Source organism: Eubalaena glacialis, chromosome 5 (assembly GCF_028564815.1).
Source record: "Eubalaena glacialis isolate mEubGla1 chromosome 5, mEubGla1.1.hap2.+ XY, whole genome shotgun sequence".
Taxonomy (NCBI): Eukaryota; Metazoa; Chordata; class Mammalia; order Artiodactyla; family Balaenidae; genus Eubalaena; species Eubalaena glacialis.
The window spans coordinates 78,148,936-78,164,134 of record NC_083720.1 but is presented as its reverse complement, the minus strand read 5'-3'; the positions used below and the strand labels follow the sequence as shown (position 1 = coordinate 78,164,134).

Genomic DNA, 15,199 nt, shown 5'->3' with positions numbered 1-15,199 from the left:
CAGGGGAGGAATGCAGATTGCAGGCCCCTCCCTCACTAGAAAATGAATTCAGAACCTCTTGGGATGGAGATCCAGGAATCTGGAATCTGTGTTTTTTAACATTACCACAAACGATTCTGATATAGCCAGCTGGGCATTGGTCTAGAGATTGGGAAGTAGAGGACGTAGGATCTAATTGCATACAGGAGGGTAAAAAAGAAGTTGGGTGGGAGTGGATATCTAGGGTTTCTTTACTGTCTCACTGGGTGGATAATGGTGTCATTCCCAAATATAGAAACAAAGAGACACCTTTGAGTGGCCCCTCCCCAAATAAAAGACCCATAGTACAACCTGGTGAAAGTCTCATGGGCAAGTGGAGGTATCTCTTGCTTGGATTACTGATAGTTTCTTGCCACCAACGCCTAAGGACACGAAAGCATCCTATGCCTTTTCATGTATCATTTATTGATGCCCGGCTGCCTCCTCAGTCCTTCCCCTAGCCAAAACAAAACCAAAACCCTGATCGCTTTGTAACTGAGCAAGGGATCCTGTGTGCCAGGTGCATAAAGCCAAACTCTTTGGCAGCAGGTGTTTGCAGCAAAGTACGGGTTTATTTGTAGGGTGCCAAGCAAGGAAGTGGGAGATCTCAGATCCACCCCATCTTGGTCTTTGAGTTAGGGACGTTTTAAAGGGGAAGAACAAAGAAACTGGGGTTAATCACAGTCTTCTTACATTTCTTAATCATGGTTTTGTGAGTCAGGTTGTCTCCAGTTTATGATTCTCTGGCCAGGTGATACAGGTCTGTGAGCTCATCTTGCCTTGGAGAAACATCCTGAGTTTGTATGTTAATGATGATGCATATATCTACAACAGCAATTTTAGTACATTAATGATGTTGTCAACAACAGCAGTCTTACTCATCTGACTTTGATTAGTGTTCAGTTAACACAGGATTGAGGTCAGAGGGGACAAGAAAGGGAATACAGTTGTGGAGGGAGAGATTAATCATAAACTCAGTAGGGGGGACTCGGTTTCAATTTCCTCTCTGCTACCAGCACAGTAGCTTTAAAAAATATCACTATTACTGCTCTTGACATTTTAAATAACTTAAACGCCTCCAACTAAAATTCCCTTAAAAACAGATTTTTATTCAGCGTATAGCTTAAGTAACTCTCCTCAGACCTGTTTTCTTTATAGCTCCTGTTGAAAGTTAAAATTTTCTTAGTTATCGTTTAAATTCATCTCTTCCGATTAAAATGTCAGCCTACTTATGACAGGGACTTCGTTTGCAGGCGTTATGGTTGCACAGTTCCCCACAGTGTAGGGCAGGTTATAAAAAAAAGTCCAACGCATGAAGTCCAGTCACTCTTATTTCACAATGATTTCATCGCTCTTCACGTTAACTCTACGTAATATCTTTATCCTCACTTTGTGAACGAGGAGACAGCTGCTTGGAATTAAAGTTTCTTGCCCGGAGTTTCTTGGCAAATATGACAAGGTACGACTCCAACCAGGTCAACCTCAAAGTCGTTGCAAACCCTGTCTAAAACCCAGCGAGACGAGACCAGAGATCTGAAACGAGAGCGGGCAGCAAAGCAGCCAATACTTCTCTCCCATTGGCTCCGCAGCTCCGGGAAGGGGCGGGGCAGCAGGACGCTGCCTGCCCCTGGTCGCTCGTGCTGACGTCAGCAAGGCGACGAGAAAGACTTCTAGGAACCCGAGAGCCCGGTGGGCTGCGCGGTGGGCCGGCTTTTAAGGTGTTGGTTTATTCGGTGTGTGTGAAGAAGTGTTGGGGTTGGATTGTGGGAGAAGGTCCGTACGGGCTCGGACCTCCCCGCTACCCCCTCACCCCTACGCCTTCTGAGTGGGTCTCGGCAGGAGGCGGTATCCACTGGGGACATGTGTGAGGGAGGCGAAGTACGAAGACACCTGCGGCTGACTGCGCACAGGTTTGCTTAGCTTCCGGGCAACCGCCTGGCCTCTGAGTTGAATCAGTGGTGTCTGGAGGGATGGAGTGGTGCAAAAAGCTGAACTTGACCCGTGTGCTCTCCCCACTCACCCTGCCTTAGACCCTCTGCTCATTATTTCGAATGGAAATAAGCCTACCCTGTCTTGTTAGCGTGGTTTCGAAAAGCAATTGAAAAAATGTGTTGGAAGGTATAAAGTGCATTGTTATTAAACGTAGTTGCTTAGTGAAAGAAGCCGGTGGATACGGGAAAATAAAGTTTTTAGATTATTTATGTCTTTAAAATACCCAATAACCTAGGAAGAGCCCCTGAGACTTCTGATGACTAAAGTAGCAGCCTCTACAGGTATAAAGTAGCAAATATCTTAAAACTTAATGATCCCATTACATATATAATATGTTTATCAGATTTTGCTTCCCCCCCGCCCCCTTCTTATACGGTCCCAGAAATGTTTGGGCATCCAGTTAGTATAGCATTCTCTGTTGGAGCGAATGTGTTTATGATTCAGTTAATGAAAAATGAAAACCTTAGACAACAAGAATAGATTTTGCCTTAATTCTCTATAGCAGCCACGGGAAACTGGCAATTAAAAGTTTAAAAACATCTTAATTGTATAGATATGTGTGGTGAATCTTGTAATTTGTCATAAAAAAATGACTTTTTTAAAAAGAATTTAATCCATTTTATAATCTTGCCCCTTACTTTGATGTCAAGGGATTTTAGATTATAGTATATTAATCAAATTGTCCTCCTGTGGAAAATTAACTGCTGGATGTGTTTTTGCATTAAAACAATGCTTTTTTTTTTTTTTTTGCATGTAGACTATAACTTTTTGTTAAAATGCTTTAGTATAATACATTCTGTAGTATAGGCAATTTGTTATTCATTTGGGGAGAGGGAAGCAGAAGGTCTCCTTCTGCACTAACTGAATTTTGAAGAATGGACTCATTCCCATAATTTTAGTGCATGTTATAAAAAGCTTTCCTTATATTTACATAACGGTCATTTGTGTGTATGAGGAAAGCTTAAAAATTTTATCTTGTGCATCACAGAAAGAGCTAGTATTTATAGAAAAGACTGTAAGTACTAAAGTTATTTTATATTTAAAAATTTTGTGTTTAGAAATCATAGCATTTCCAAACCTTATGGGTGTCAGCAGTTATTGGTTCATTTTGCTCTCTTTAGAAATGTTTTATTTTCTGTAATTGATATTGATTAAATGACATGGATGAATCAGTAGGGAAATGAGTTCAAATAAGCATAAACAAATAAAAAACTTGATAATTAAAATAGACTATTTGATAAATCTTATTTGCTTTGAAATCCAGAAAATAAATTTCACAGCGGGAAAACAAAAATCACCTTTACCTTCAAGGAAATACTAGGAGTTGTGAAGTTTTTTTCTTGTTGTTCAGTCATCCCTAAGGTTTGTTTGATGAAATACTGTTTCAGATTTCCTTTTTTTTTAACTTTTAAAAAATTTTTTATTTATTTTTGGCTGCGTTGGGTCTTCGTTGCTGCGCGCGGGCTTTCTCTAGTTGCGGCGAGCAGGGGCTACTCTTCGATGTGGTGCTCGGGCTTCTCATTGCGGTGGCTTCTCTTGTTGCAGAGCACGGGCTCTAGGCATGCGGGCTTCAGTAGTTGTGGCGCGTGGGCTCAGTAGTTGTGACTCGCGGGCTCTAGAGCGCAGGCTCAGTAGTTGTGGTGCACGGGCTTAGTTGCTCCGAGGCATGTGGGATCTTCCCGGACCAGGGCTCTAACCTGTGTCCCCTGCATTGGCAGGCAGATTCTTAACCACTGCGCTACGAGGGAGGCCCCAGATTTTCTTTTTATAGAATCTGCATTGAGAAGCCTAAAGAACATTGTATTGATACAATACTTTACTGAGTCGTAATACTGTATTTAGAGTCTAAATTTAAATGAATTTATTGACAATTTAAAAATCAAACTAGAGGGAATTCCCTGGCGGTCCAGTGGTTAGGACTTGGCGCTCTTGGGGCCCTGGGTTGGATCTCTGGTCGGGGAACTAAGATCCTGCAAGCTGCCAGACAAACAAACCAAACAAAAAAACAAATAAATATCAAACTAGAGTATGAAGAGCTTCTTAACAATTATAAAAGTGGCTTGCTGTGTTATAATAATAATAAGCACAGTTTATATAGAGAGAACTAAAACTGGATGGATTTAAGGATTTTTTCTCTTCTTTCTATCAGAGGTTGGTTTTGCTTTCACCTAAATTCAGTTCCTAAAAGCAGACTTCATTTGTATTAGTCTTTTCAAAGTTACCATACAGGATTGTAACCACTTTATTTTAATCAATCTGTAACAACTGAAGAAAAATGAAAAAATTAAGCATGTGGTACTTTAAATTTGGTTTTATTTTGGGTAATTATTTATTATTATTCATTTCTTTTTTTACTTTGTGTTCTGTTTTGAGAGAATTCTACATTTCTGCTTGTTTCATCCTCATCTATGTATATACCATTCCCCTCTCAAATTTTCTTCCACCTCTGACAGGGAGTTAGGTTGCTTGTATCAAAATTTCAACCTCATTGTTCTCAGCAAAGTTACCATAGACAGTTGGTAGTTCAGAGATTCTTTAACTATGTGTCTTTGATGTAGTTATTTTTGTGAGGAGTGATTGCATAGAATTTTTTCTCTACTTCCTGCCCCCCAACAAACTCCCTAAAACTCCTTGTCCCCCTAACATTTCTGGAAATAGGTAGAATTCTCTGCTACCAGTGATGTTCAGATAAACTTCAGTGAAATGACTCTTCAGGAATTGGTGCATCAGGCTGCCTCCCATTATTCGGATAAAATAGCTGTATGTTTTGATGAATGTAACAACCAGCCTCCAGTTTATTACACCTACAAGACTGTGGTTAAAGCTGCTTCAGAATTATCAAATTTTCTGCTGTTACATTGTGACTTTCAAGGAATTCGGGAAATTGGTCTCTACTGCCATCCTGGGATAAACTTACCCTCTTGGATTTTAGGGTAATATTTTTTAGAACTAAAAATTTGATATCTTAAAGTAAGATTATTTTCAACAGATATTCTGTGCTGACTCTGTACTTTGTTTCTTTAGAATTCTCCAAGTCCCTGCTGCTTATGCACCTATTGATCCTGATTCACCACCAGCATTATCAATTCATTTTATGAAAAAATGTAATCTAAAGTATATCCTTGTTGAAAAACAGCAAATTAATGTAAGTGTGGGTATTTAAGTTGTTTGTTTGTTTGTATTTTTATGTGTTACATTTACTTTTCAATTGAAGGGGTCCCATCCCCTGTCTTGATTTCTAAATTCACTAACTCAGCAAAATTTCTTGGTCTCAGCACTGTTGACATTTTGGGTTGGGTGTTTGTTGTGAGGCGTGTCCTGTACATTATAGGTTGTTTAGTAACCCCCATGGCCTCATCTAATAATTGCCAGTAGCACCCCCTAGTTGCAACAACCAAAATTGTCTTCAGACATTGCCAAATGTCTCCTGGAGGCACCCTCCACCCCGCATGCTCCACTGAGAACCACTGCTCAATGGCATGGACATATCTTCTAGCCTCATAATAATGTATTTTGCATTGTTTTGAATTTACTTTCTCTTTCCAAAGTTGTTCTTATAGTAGGAAACTTTTATAATACTTGATACTTTTATCTTGGTGTATTTATGGCAACTTACAGTGGTCAGCAACATTAAAGAACTATATCCAAGCTTAGATTTTGAAAAAGAGATTGGCACTTAAACCAGACCTTTCTGGAAAACTAAATTTATTATTTTTTTTATTTTTAAGTGACTGCCAACCAGAGATCTAGCCAAGAAACACTGCTTTAGGGGCAAGAATTGGTATTATACGTTAAGCAGGTACCCCATGTTTCATTATTATTTCTTCATTTCTTGTTTATAAAATATTGTTTTGCCATGGAGAAAACATTATAGAAACTATATTCAATTTAGCCTATTATTACCCATTTCCTATATGAACCATTTTATATTAGGGGTAACTTAAATGCATTTTACCTATTTGTGTATATGTGTGTGCATCTATATCTGTAATATATAGCAGTAAGACAATTCAAGAGCTTCAGATATTATATGGAGGACTTCCTAGAGAATAATGGGTATTAGAGTAAGGCCTCCAGAAAGAGACAATAAAGTATTAATTTGGTTAATAAATATTTTCTAAGTACACATATATCAGTGTCTGGCCACAGTTTTCTCTTCTGTTCCTCAAATTGGTTATTTGTTGATAAGTTAGCAAGACGAAAATGAGGATGTGATATTCATTTTTTTAACAACCTTGGTGAAAGTTTTATAGACAAGGTGGGTGGGTGGGAGAATTAATTGTCAATATCAAGCTATTCTTTATAACTGCATATAGGAAGGAGTTGAGTACATAGCAGCAAACCCCATAGAAAGTACCTTGCTTCCTGTTCCATGATTTTGATGATGGTGTAAGTGTTCTTCCTTCACTTAACACAGGAGCAATCAATGTATTTATTGAGCATCTACTGTATGCCCATGATCCACTAGAGTAGTGGTTTTCAGCTGGCCATGATTTTACCTGCCAGGAAACATTCTGCAATGTCTGGAGATATTTTTTATTGTCATGATGGAAAGGGGGTGCCACTGGCTTCTAATGGGTAGAGGCCAGGGGTGCTGCTAAAAACCCCACAATGCATAAGACAGTCCCCACAAAGATTTAACTGTTGCAGAATGTCAGTAGTGTTTAGATTGAGAAACTCTGCACTAGAGACAGGGTGTTTGGGAGGGCATTGGTATGTGAAAGCAGCCTAAGATAATGATTCTTGCCCCCCAGTTGCTTATATAGTTGGAGAGAAAAGGTTAGTACTCCCAAGGTCTGCATAGTGTGATATTGCCCTAAGCGAAGTATACGTAACCTAGTAGAGATAGGACAGTTTTAATGGAGGAGGGTGGTTTTTGAGCTAGGTCTTAAGAATATGTGGGCCTTAATTTTTTTTACATTACAGGATATACCACACCTTACACCTAAAACCACAACACAGACACAAGCAGAAAACTCCTGGTCCTGGGTTGTGATCTTTTCCTCTCATTTATATTGATTTCTTTATTGTGAAAACTTGTTATGCTTCATTAAGCTGCTGCTTATCAACCTAAAAAGATATACTCAAAGGAAACTTCTGTATTAATCTATTTCCATCTACCAAATAACTGAGCCAGAAACTCAGCAATCTTCTCAGGCTCACTCCCTATCCAGAAAGTCATCAAGTCCTATTGATTCTTTCTTCATAGACCCTTTCTGTCTACTTCCGCTGCAACAGACCATTCAGACCCATATAGCATATCTGAATTGTTATGAAAGGTTCATTGAAGGCTCTCATTTATCAGAGTCTTGCATATCAGTCTCTCCTTGATAAGCAAAGTCTAGTCTATGCTATTGCCACTTTCAGTTGGATCCCATCACAGGTTAAGGTCTAAATTCCTTGGTGTTGAGTATACAGTTATTAAGGATTAGCATCTCATCTCCTATCAACAGCACTACTTATCTTCTCCATCTCCCCCAATTCTGCAGCTTACTGGAATGCTTACTGTTCTCCATAACACCAGCTTTGTCAGGTCAGATACTGTGTATTGACTTGTTTGTTTAAAGTACCCCTCTTTATTTGGAGAATAGCTACTTATAACACAAATATTACATATGAAAAATCAATCTCTGACCTTCCAGGCAAGTTAAGTTCACCCTTCTCTGTTCTCATTCATGTTTTTTTTTTTTTTTTGATTGATTGATTGATTGATTTTGGCTGTGCCGCAGTATGTGGGATCTTAGTTCCCGGACCACAGATCGAACCTGCGCCCCGTGCAGTGGAAGCATGGAGTCTTAACCACTGGACCGCCAGGGAAATCCCCTGTTCTCATTCACATTTAAAGCATATTTCATTATCACACCACATTGCACTGCAGTTGTGTGTTTTTATGTCTCTATTTTAAAGATGAGTTTGAAAGTAAGCACCGCACTTTACTCTTGGAGGTTTCTCATTTATCTTTTTATTCTTGGATATATAGCAAGTACAGTTGACCCTTGAACAACTCAGGGGTTAGGGGCATTGACTTCTGCACAGTGGAAAATTCGCCTATAACTTTACAGTTGTCCTTGGTACCTGCATCCGCAGATTCAACCAACCTCGGATATAAGTGGACCTGCGCAATTCAAACCCATGTTCAAAAGTCAGCTGTACTTAAAAAAAAAAAAAAACTAAGTTGAATGAGTAAATGAATACTTAATATTCTATATAAAAGAGAATGCCTTTTAACATATTAATGTTGTAAAACTTTGTTCCCCATTTAACATAGAAATTCAAATCTTCCTATGAAACATTATTGAACTATGATATGTTTACAGTAGAACATAATGACCTAGTACTCTTCAGACTTCACTGGAAAAATGTTGAGGTGAGCTTGATGCTAAATAATAGCATAAGAAGAGAGACATATGAAAAAGAAAAAATGACAGAGAGCATGAATTCTGAGAACAGCAGTGAAGAAAAGTCAGAAGAGCACATGGATGTGAGGCTAAAGCATTGCTTGGCCTATGTTCTTCATACATCAGGCACTACGGGGATACCTAAGATTGTCAGAGTCCCTCATGCATGTATAGTGCCAAACATCCAGCACTTCCGGTAAGTTCTATCCTTAGAATCCTTCTTCAGAACTCGTATTTTAAAGGGAAAAATGAATTTTGAAATACCTGTTCTTTATAACTCTTGTTCCTAAATTGACAGTCCTAAGTACTTGGGTCTCTTGTTTCAGCTATATCTGAACTTTAGTTCTCTGCAGAGTAGGGCTTTACCTGTTTGATCCAGACCTGGAGCCAAACAACAATCAAATGATATGGCTGGAAGCTTTGCTTCTTAATTATTAGTAAGAAGAGAGGAAACATATTCCTGGCAGAGGTACCTACAGAGGTATGGGAGAAAGAAGGAGCTTGGCTTGCTAGAGTGCACTGGGCAGAGCTGAAGAGTGGGAGGGTAGGAGTCGTATGACCTGAGGGGGCAGGCACCTGGTGTGCTCTGTTGGAGAAGTTTGAACTTAATCCAAGGAACCATTAAAAATTTTTGCATTTCATTATGTTTACTCTTGTAGCATCGTTGAGTTGGTTTTACTGTTATGGGAAATGAGAAATCTCTATAAAGTTGAGATTCTCAACTTCTGAAGAAAGGAGGAAATAGAGGAGGAAAGGAACCAGAGGGGAGTAGGCTTAGAAAATCAGAGGAGGAAACAGAAATAGAAATGGAAACCTCATGGGACACATACGTAATTTTATGTCATTATAAGTTTTATGTAATTAAAGATTTTTTAGTAACCACATTTAGAAAGTAATAAGTGGGGACTTCCCTGGTGGTGCAGTGATTAAGAATCCGCCTGCCAATGCAGGAGACATGGGTTCGATCCCTGGTCCGGGAAGATCCCACATGCTGCAGAGCAACTAAGCCCGTGTGTCACAACTACTGAGCCTGCGCTCTAGAACCTGTGAGCCACAACTACCGAGCCCACGTGCCTAGAGCCCGTGCTCTGCAACAAGAGAAGCCACTGCAATGAGAAGCCCATACACCGCAACAAAGAGTAGCCCCCACTCGCCACAGCTAGAGAAAGCCCATGTGCAGCAACGAAGACCCAACGCAGCCAAAAATAAATAAATAATTAATTTTAAAAAAAGTAAAAAGTGAAATTAATTTTAACAATATATCTTATTCAGTATACCCCAAATATCATTTTAATATGTAATCAATATAAAAATTTAGTGAGGTACTTTACATTCTTTTTTTTTTTTTTTTTAATTTTTGGCTGCATTGGGTCTTCGTTGCTGCACAAGGGCTTTCTCTAGTTGCAGTGAGCGGGGGCTACTCTTCGTTGCTGTGAGCGGGCTTCTCATTGCAGTGGCTTCTCTTGTCGCAGAACGTGCGGGCTCGGTAGTTGTGGCGCATGGGCTTGGTTGCTCTGCAGCATGTGGGATCTTCCTGGATCAGGGATCGAACTGGTGTTGACTGCATTGGCAGGCAGTTTCTTAACCACTGTGCCATCAGGGAAGTCCTACATTCTTTTTTATATACTAATTATTTTCAAAATCTAGCACGTATTTTATAAACATCTCTATGTGGACCAGTCACATTGTTAGTGCTCAATAGGCACATGTATCTAGTGGCTACCATATTGGATGCCCAGGTCTAGAAGGAAGGAATGGTTAAATGCTGCAGAGGTGTCTGTTGTAATTGGCAATCTGTTTTTTTAGTTTTTGTTTTGTTTTTAATATTTATTTTATTTATTTTAATTTTTGGCTGCATTGGGTCTTAGTTGTGGCATGCGGGATCTTCATTGTGGCACATGGGATCTTTTGTTGCGGCGCATGGGCTCTTCGTGTGGCTTCTCTCTGGTTCTGGTGTGCAGGTTTTCTCTCTCTAGTTGTGGTGTGTGGGCTCTGTAGTTTGCGGCACGCGGGCTTCTCTCTAGTTGAGGTGCGCAGGCTTAGTTCCCCGACCAGAGATTGAACCCACATCCCCTGCATTAGAAGGCGGATTCTTTAACACTGGACCACCAGGGAAGTCCTGACAATCTGGTTTTTAGTGACTTCACTTCTAATTCCCAGGGCTGAAGACAGTACAGGCTGGAGATAAGAGAATGAGAGATAAGGAAATGGAGACAACAAATGTAAAGTGTTATTTTCTAGAAACTAGTTTTAATAGAAGAGAAAGGATTCTGGGAGGGTGTAGCTTTTTTATCTTTGATTTTAGATGGGAGAGACTTGTAGGCTGAGCATAAAGACCTGGTAGAGAGGATTGGTTAGAAAAATCAAGTAGTAGGAATATGGTAAAGGAGTAAGATATTTTGAGATGGGAGGAGATGATATTTAAAATACTCTCTCTTCTTTAGAGAGCCTTAAAAGGATAAGAGGGATAATAAGTTACATAAATTCTTTATGTAATAAGGAATGTTAGAGGAAGTTGATGGATTGTAACTTTAGAAAGAAATAGGATGCAATGTCCTATGCTAACATTATGGGAAGTGAGGTGAGGATGGAGATATAGGCAACTTGAAGAGAGTGGAACTGATTTGGAATCTAGGAGAGGTGGGAGAGACAGCTGACTAAGAGGCACTGGGCCTAACAGGCAGGAATTGTCTGTAAGGTGAGAGCAAATATGTGCTCAGTGAGGGATGAGGGGCTAATTTGTGAGTAGAGTGTACAAATTTCTTGATAGCTATTTTGTGCTTGAACTTAATGAACTCTATTTGCTTATTAAACCCTTTTTGGTTTACTTTTAGGTTCACAAGTAAGCAAAGTGCTAAATAATTGGATTCTGAAAGATGAAATGTTAAGATATCCAATTTAGAAATTGAAACAGTGATGTTAAATTTTCTATTTGATTTGGACTTAAATCACCAAGCTAGGGAGTACCAAATTTCAGCTGACTCCCCAAATATTATCAGAATAACCTGTTAGTAAGATGAAGCTGAGTTTATTGCTTACATTGGTAGGAGAGAATGCTGCCTACCTCCAAGAGTATGATGGTCTCAGAGGGAGAAGGGCAGGATCTGATTTACTGAGATTTTGAAGTAAGGTAGATCTTTCTTTTTTTTTTAATTAAGTAATTTATTTATTTTTGGTTGCATTGGGTCTTCGTTGCTGTGCACGGGCTTTCTCTAGTTGCAGCGAAGCAGGGGCTGCTCTTCTTTGCGGTCCACGGGCTTCTCATTGCGGTGGCTTCTTTTGTTGCAGAGCACGGGCTCTAGGCTCGTGGCCTTCAGTAGCTGTGGCTCGCGGGCTTCAGTACTTGTGGCTCGCGGGCTTCAGTACTTGTAGCTCGCAGGCTCTAGAGCACAGGCTCAGTAGTTGTGGTGCACGGGCTTAGTTGCTCCACAGCATGTGGGATCTTCCCGGACCAGGGCTCGAACCCGTGTCCCCCGCATTGGCAGGCGGATTCTTTATTTATGTATTTATTTTATTTATTTTTGTCTGCATTGGGTCTTCGTTGCTGCGCGCAGGATTTCTATAGTTGCGACGAAGGGGGGCTATTCTTAGTTGCGGTTTGCGGGCTTCTCATCGCGGTGGCTTCTCGTTGCGGAGCATGGGCTCTAGGCGCGCGGGCTTCAGTAGTTGTGGCTCGCGGGCTCTAGAGCGCAGGCTCAGTAGTTGTGGTGCACGGACTTAGTTGCTCCGCAGCACGTGGGATCTTCCCGGACCAGGGGTCAAACGCGTGTCCCCTGCATTGGCAGGCGGATTCTTAACCACTGCACCGCGAGGGAAGTCCCTGGCAGGTGGATTCTTAACCATTGCACCACCAGGGAGGTTCCTAGATCTTTCAGTACAGGGGCTTAATGTAAGGATTGGGTAAGGTTTGTGATATAATCATGATGGATTGGTGGAAATAGCAAAGGAACTTTTGAGAAAAGAGGTTCAGAGAGTCTTGGGTTGTAAACTGTTTTTGATGCTTTTGTTAAAGAGATGATTTGGTTTTCATTAATGAACAATAAAGTTATATGTAACTTCTGTTTTCTTGGTTTAGAGTCTCCTAGAATAATAAAACTGTGCTAATGAAGACAATGTAAATAGTAAGTCCTATTAATATAGGCAGTAAACTCAGTAAACTGTGTGAGGGTAAACCTTTTTTGTTTTGTTTTTTTTAGCTGTGACAGTACTACTCTCTGAAAGCAGATTATGGGACTTTGATTTGCTTTTTGTCTTTTGCTTTATTGTTTTAATAAGAACATGTGAGAAGAATTGTGTTGTTTATGCCCACAGACATTTTACAAAGACAGATATGGTATCTTCTGTAGTGATAACATGGAATTGAACTTCCCTTAAAATATTTACTAATCTTTCTAGATTATGCCAAAAAAAAAAAAGAAAAAAAAGCTGAATAGCTGCTCTTTGATAGCTGTGCATCAAATATATAGTCTTTAGTTGTATAAGCATTTGTGAGCTTTTAGTTTTTAAGGAACTATTTTGTTTTTTGTGCACAGTTACCTAGTTTGATTGCAGAGTCAGAAATGAAATGGAAATTTAAAACTCCTTTTGTTTCAGTCAAACAAGAAAAGTAGCTCAGTGAAGTTAAAAAAAAGTTAAAAAAAAAAAAAAAGTAGAACTTTTCTATTATTTTATTGTGGCTTTTTTTTTAAGCCCCCTTTCACTTCTGGAGCTTGATGACTTAATATAGTACTCTGAAGGAATGCCCAACAAAACATATCCTTTTTATATATTTGTTTAGATTATTTATCTTGTTAAATATATTTTTGTAATCATATCTTAAAGAGAAGTACATGGGCTTCCCTGGTGGCGCAGTGGTTTAAACTCCACCTGCCAATGCAGGGGATGTGGGTTCGAGCCCTAGCCCGGGAAGATCCCACATGCTGCGAAGCAACTAAGCCCGTGCACCACAACTACTGAGCCTGCGCTCTAGAGCTCACCAGCCACAACTGCTGAAGCCCTTGCACCTAGAGCCTGTGCTCCGCAACAAGAGAAGTCACCGCAATGAGAAGCCCGTGCACCGCAACAAAGAGCAACCCCCGCTTGCCGCAACTAGAGAAAGCAGCACAGCAGTGAAGACCCATCGCAGTCAAAAATAAATAAAATAAATTTATTTAAAAAAAAATTATATATATATATATATATAAAATTAGATTTAAAAACCTATATTGTTGGGGAAGAAAAACTTTCCCTCTACCCTCTTAAGTTCAGTATCTGGGAACCTGTGAATTAGACTGACAAAAGACAGATTAACAAAGAAAAAATGTTTATTCATATACGTATGGGAGCTAACAAAAGAAATAGCTCGCTCATTGTAGGGGAGGCAAACTTTTACCTTTGTCAATGAAAATTCAATTAACAAATTAAGAAGAAAAGGAATTTTATTCGAGCCAAACTGAGGATTATAACCCGAGAGAGTCTCAGAAAGCTCTGAGAACTGTTCTGCCTGTTAAAAGTCGAAGGCACACTCATACATTTTCTGGACAAATGATCATATGCCAAAATGACATACTGATATTTTACATAAAGTTCTCCAAAGATATATATATAGTCCAGGTAAACATGTACGAAGCAAGTTGCAAGTCATTACGATCCCCTACAGAGTTGGGAAAGAATGCTGTTCTTTTAAGAAGTCACATTGCTAGCATCAGAAGAAAGGGGAGAGAAATGATCTTTTACAGTGGAGGAGGCATTCACATCTTTGAGGAGGCTTGGTTAAGGTGTAATGCAGATGCACGCTGCACAGTTGGGAAGGAGGTGGGGGAGACCCAAACAGACACAGAGAATTTTATGTTTAAATTTTCTTGTTCCGCCTTAAAACGTAAATTTTATTTCATCACTTTTTACCCTCTTAGGGTTCTTTTTGGCTGGATCTGAGAATTAGATTGACAAAAGAAAGGTCAACGGAAGAAAAGCATACATTTAAGTATAACAAGTTTTATATGACACAGGATCCTTCATAAGGAATGACCCAAAGAGATGACAAGACTATATTAGGTTAAACAAAGAGAGGCAATTGTGGAAAAGTGACTAAACTGTGTGGGGAGGCTAAAGGAAGATAAGAATTATTTTAACCAGGTCTGTTTGTATAGAGTTCTCTTGCTTTCAGCATCTCATCCTTGATATTAAGAACATTACTTTCCTTCTGGTATAGGGAGGACATCTTTCATGTGGGAATTTCATCTGCCTTTATGAAAAACAGGAAAGTCAGAGTGTTTTTGTTTTGCTGTTTTTCAAGTGCCTTTAACTCAAAATGGTCAATATACCAGAGCTGCATATTTTGGGGTAGCATGTTCTGAACTCCATCATTAAATGCTTAAAGTTGGGGTTTATCTACCTAACTTAGTAGGGGAAAGGGAGGGGAAGAAAGGCTTCTATGGGAAATACAAATTGGTTTCTTTAGGAAAGACAAAAGCAGGTAAGAAACTTTGTGGTAATGTTGGCCTATGCATATGCGGGTAGTTTCATCATGTCGTCAGGGCCATAAAACTCCCCAGTAGAGGGGGTTTATGGTGGGTTTACTCTTGGTGTACTTTTGGGAGTAAAAGTCACCCTGAAGATGGAATTTATGGTAGTCTCATTCCCCAGAAGTTTCTGCTATCAATCAGATAAGGGAAGCTCCAGGAAGGCTTCTTTCTGCATCTGTTGAATCCAAAATGTCTTCAGCTTAAAATAATCTTCATACCAACCCTGGGGTTCCAGGTGGGTCCCCACAATACCATACTTGAAGATATTTTGAAGTTAAGGTAATCCCT

General features: G+C 39.6%; 1 protein-coding gene across 1 annotated transcript in view; it reads left to right on the top strand.

Annotated features, from left to right (window-relative positions):
- Positions 1 to 1,685: 1,685 nt before the first annotated feature.
- Positions 1,686 to 15,199, top strand: part of AASDH (aminoadipate-semialdehyde dehydrogenase) — a 33,599-nt gene continuing 20,085 nt past the window's right edge. The window contains exons 1-4 of the mRNA XM_061191401.1: positions 1,686 to 1,736; positions 4,669 to 4,943; positions 5,035 to 5,155; positions 8,279 to 8,604. Of these exons, the coding sequence (XP_061047384.1) occupies positions 4,714 to 4,943; positions 5,035 to 5,155; positions 8,279 to 8,604 (677 nt within the window). The 5' untranslated portion in view covers positions 1,686 to 1,736; positions 4,669 to 4,713. The remainder of the gene's footprint in view (positions 1,737 to 4,668; positions 4,944 to 5,034; positions 5,156 to 8,278; positions 8,605 to 15,199) is intronic.